We start from the raw sequence: 4,286 nt of genomic DNA on the forward strand, positions 1-4,286 counted from the left end.
AACCCTACTGAGCTCTCAGCACTGGGTATCCCCTTGGAGGGAGGTGGACTGAGGCATCCTTTCACTTGCTTCTGGATCATGTGGAGGTCTAAAGTGTCTGTATCAGAGTAGCAGAGAGAAGGGTGCCCAGGCTCCACCAGGACTTGACATGGTAATACTAAAGATGAGCTGAGAGGACCCCACTGCTGGGACCTGCTGTCACCGCAGTAAATCCAAAGCAGGGCTGAGAGGACGCAGAGGAAAAGTAAGGCCTCTGTTCTTCCTCTGTGGGATTATGTGGGGACAGGCTGAGCAGGAAAACAGGAGGCTTGTGGGTTCCTAGGGCAGTGTCCTCAAGGACACCTGCAGAGGTGGCCTTTGATTAGGCCAAGGTAGAATCTCCCTGTTTTAAGGTGCTCATGTCACCTCATTTCCATCCTCCAGGTGCCCCAATCACCTGTCTACTGGCCCAGAATCCTGCCTGTAGTCCCTGACCACAGCCATCATGCCCCGTGGGCAGAAGAGTAAGGTCCGTGCTCGTGAGAAACGTCACCAGGCCCGGTCTGAGACCCAGGTTCTTCATGATCAGGCCACCACATCTCGGGGAGAAGAGACCACCTCCTCCTCCCTTCCTGATTCGGAGAGTGCTCCCTCAAGCTTGTCTGCTGCTGGCACCCCCAAGGGGCGTCAGGGAGCCCAAGGCACCACCAGTGCTGCTGCAGGTGCTATACCGAAAAGATCTGGTGGTGGTGGTGCAGCACGCTCGAGATCTGGTGTAGGTGCCAGGGGCCAAGTTCAGGAACGTGAAAATTCCTCCCAGGCCTCAGCTGCTGCTGCGAGCTCTCACAGAGATCTTCTGACCAAGAAGGCACAGATGTTGGTGCAGCACATGCTGTATAAGTAAAGATGAGGGAGCTCATTAAGAGGTCTGAAATGCTGAAGGCAATCGGTAGAAGGTACATGAAGCAATTCCCAGAGATCCTCAGCAGGGCCTCTGAGCACATGGAGATTGTGTTTGGCCTGGTGCTGAAGGAAGTCAGACCCAACAGTCACTGCTATACCCTGGTGAGCAACCTAGATCTCAGTGACAGTGAGTCTATGAGAGGTGACTTGGGGCTGCCTAAGAATGGTCTTCTAATGCCTCTGCTGAGTTTCATCTACCTGAATGGCCCCCGTATCTCTGAGGAGCACATCTGGAAGTTCCTGAATATTCTGGGCATCTATGATGGAAGAAGGCACTTCATCTTTGGAGACACCAGGAAGCTCATCACAGAAGATCTGGTGCAGGAAGAGTACCTGGAGTACCGCCAGGTGCCTGGCAGCAATCCCCCTCGCTATGAGTTCCTCTGGGGTCCTAAAGCGCTTACAGAAACCAACAAGAATAAAGTCATGGAGTTTTTGGCCAAGGTCAATGATACAGTCCCTGATGCCTTCCTGGCGCAGTATGAGGAATCTTTCAGACAGGAAGTAGAGAGCACCGGGGCCAGAGCTGCAGCCAGGGTTGGCACTTCTGCCTCGGGCATGGCTGGCACTTCTGCTTTGGGCGTGGCTGGCACTTCTGCCTCGGGCATGGCTGGCACTTCTGCTTCAGGCATGGCTGGCATGTCTGCCTGGGTTACTGCAGGCATGTCTGCCTCGGTCTGGGATGGCCCTTCTGCTGCAGCCCAGGCTGAGTATCTTGCCTCAGCCAGGCCTGGCATTTCTGCTGCAGCCAGTGCTGGCCCTTCTGCCTCGGCCAGTGCCCACGCTAGGGCCGTATCCAGCCACTCATTTCGCCCCTAGTGTCGTCTGAAGGCCGTTCTTCACTTTGTGGTCAGAAAAGCCTGTCAACCTGTGTTCCTGTGATTTCTCCACCCCCTCCCTCGTTTTCAGTTCTTTGTTTTTTCAACAGAAAGTTTATTTAGGTTCATGATAGAAGTATTTGAGTAAAATGGGTCACACACACTTTGCTGTTTGTCAAATTTATGAGTAACAATTTTGTTTTTTGAAATGCATATTGGAAATCCTCATATCACTTTTGTGATCCCGGATGAGAATAACATCACTTTAGGATAAGAATATCCTTAGAAATGTGAAAGACACCACACTAATAGAAGCTCAGAACACAGATACATAGAGAGATAGCCAAAAGTTCTTCAATTTTTGGTTTGCTTTACTCTGTTTAGTCTCCCTTTTTGTAAATATAAAAGATATATGCTTGGATCTGCTTATGGTTTTCAAGATTGTTTGAAAATATAAATTAAAGCAAATGATTTATTTGTGGCTCTTCTTTTACACAAACATTAATTGAGCATCTGCTTTTAAGAAGTCTTTCATGCCTGTACTGGCGATGTTTAGTCAAAGAAACTCCCAGTTTCTGCCCATTCAATTATAGTTTCCAGGGAAGCTGTCATTCTATGGAAGAGGCTGAGAGACTCTCTACTTCAAGAAGAACAAAAAAGAAGCAGGGTAAAGAGCGGGTGGAGAGAATATATTACTTTGGTTTCATTGCTAAGCAGAATTTTGGCTGATTGGGGAGGTTGGGTCATTTTATTTTTTCTTTTGGTTAGAACGCTGCATAGTTTCTGACATCTGATAGATGCAAAAAAAGAAAAGAAACCCAGCTGATGTAACATCTGAGGTCAAGATCATCATAATAACTGCGATTTCTCCTAATTTCTCAATAGAGACAGGTGCTGTGACAGATGCTTTCCATAAATACCTGACAAGGCAGGGTTTATCAAACTCACTTCACAGTGGAGAGCCCAAGGCTCATAGAGTTAGAGTTTGGTTTTGTGCCAAAATACTTAAGGCTGGTAAATGACAGAGCTAGGACTAGACTGCTCTAAACTACTGTAGCGTACATACTGTTCTTCTCCCCCCACCCTGAGACATACCCTTGTCTTTTAAACAAGTACTTTTAACATTTGATATTTCATTTCCCTTGTGGCTCAGCTGGTAAAGAATCCTCCTGCAATGTGGGAGACCTGGGTTCGATCCCTGGGTTGGGAAGATCCCCTGGAGAAGGGAAAAGCTACCCACTCCAGTATTCTGGCCTGGAGAATTCCATGGACTCCATGGACTGTACAGTCCATGGGGTCACAGAGTCGGACGTGACTTTCACTTTCACATGGTAATTCTCTCTTTTGGACTTCCCTGATGGCCCAGGGAAGTCCAGATGGTAAAAGCCTCTGCCAGCAATGCAGGAGACCCTATTTAGATCCCTGGATTGGGAAGATCCCCTGGAGAAGGAAATGGCAACCCACTCCAGTACTCTTGCCTGGAAAATCTCATGGACTGAGGAGCCTGATAGGCTATAGCCCATGGGGTCACAAAGAGTCGGACACGACTGAGCAACTTCACTTTCACTTCTCACTTGTCCTTTTTCTTATTTATTTATTTGGCTGTGCTAGATCTTAGTTGCAGCACATGGGGTCTACTTCCCTGACCAGGGATCAAACCTGGGCCCCCTGCATCAGGAGCCTGGGGTGCTAGCCACTGGACCACCAGGAAAGTCCCCACCCTGTATCTTGTATTTCAGTGTTTTTCTCAGTACTTCAAAATTTATCCTAGGTGATAAAAAAGAATGTCCTTGTGCTCAAGCTACTGCATCAGAATGTGTAGCCAGAGCAGTAAGAATACCAAATATATTTAACCAGAAATGCATATCCCTTATTCAGTACTCATAGATAAATGAAAGAGACGATATTCGGTGACAGTATTAGCATGTGCATTGGCCATGTTAGATAAGCTCTGAAGACCAAGGGCTCTCCATATCATGCTTACAGTCTCTTGTCTGTAGAAAGTAAATCTACCAGAACAGAAATGACATGAGAATCTTCCCCTGGCTGATGAGATAGATTTATGTACTTTTTTCCTCTGATGGATGACCACCTATCCTGGAACTCCTGCCTTGGGCTGTAGCTTCTCCATCTCCTATCACTCCTGGGACAGGGACCCATTCATTCTCCATAGCATTGCAGAGCAAACACAGTTCAAAAGTTGGCAGAGATGTGGAATTTCCCCAGAAGCCTTTAATCCAAGACACAGAAAGCAACATGAGGGCCCCATGTAGGAGGACTGAAGAGAGCAACACCCCAGAATATGGAGGTTGGTCACTGGAACAGCACTCCCAACTGCTCTCAGTCACAGGGGATCTCAGAACTGTTGGGCTAAGCATGGCCTCGCTTATTCTTCAGGCTTCTCAGAGACCTAAGAAACTTGGTCTTGGTGCAGAGTTCTGAGGTTGGTAGAGGAGAGAGGATCAGTCTCTCAGAAATGATAGTGATTAGCCTGAATGAGGGTGATGGAAAGATGCAGCCCCATAG

General features: G+C 47.9%; 1 protein-coding gene across 1 annotated transcript; it reads left to right on the plus strand.

Moving 5' to 3' along the window:
• The first annotated feature begins 484 nt into the window (after positions 1–484).
• Positions 485–1,761, plus strand: LOC104985440 (melanoma-associated antigen B2-like). Its single transcript, XM_010835605.1, is given in 2 exon segments — positions 485–878; positions 881–1,761. Coding segments are annotated over 2 exon segments (1,275 nt in total).
• The last annotated feature ends 2,525 nt before the right edge of the window (positions 1,762–4,286 follow it).

Source organism: Bison bison, unplaced genomic scaffold (genome assembly GCF_000754665.1).
Source record: "Bison bison bison isolate TAMUID 2011002044 unplaced genomic scaffold, Bison_UMD1.0 scf7180017864045, whole genome shotgun sequence".
In the NCBI taxonomy this organism is placed as follows: Eukaryota; Metazoa; Chordata; class Mammalia; order Artiodactyla; family Bovidae; genus Bison; species Bison bison.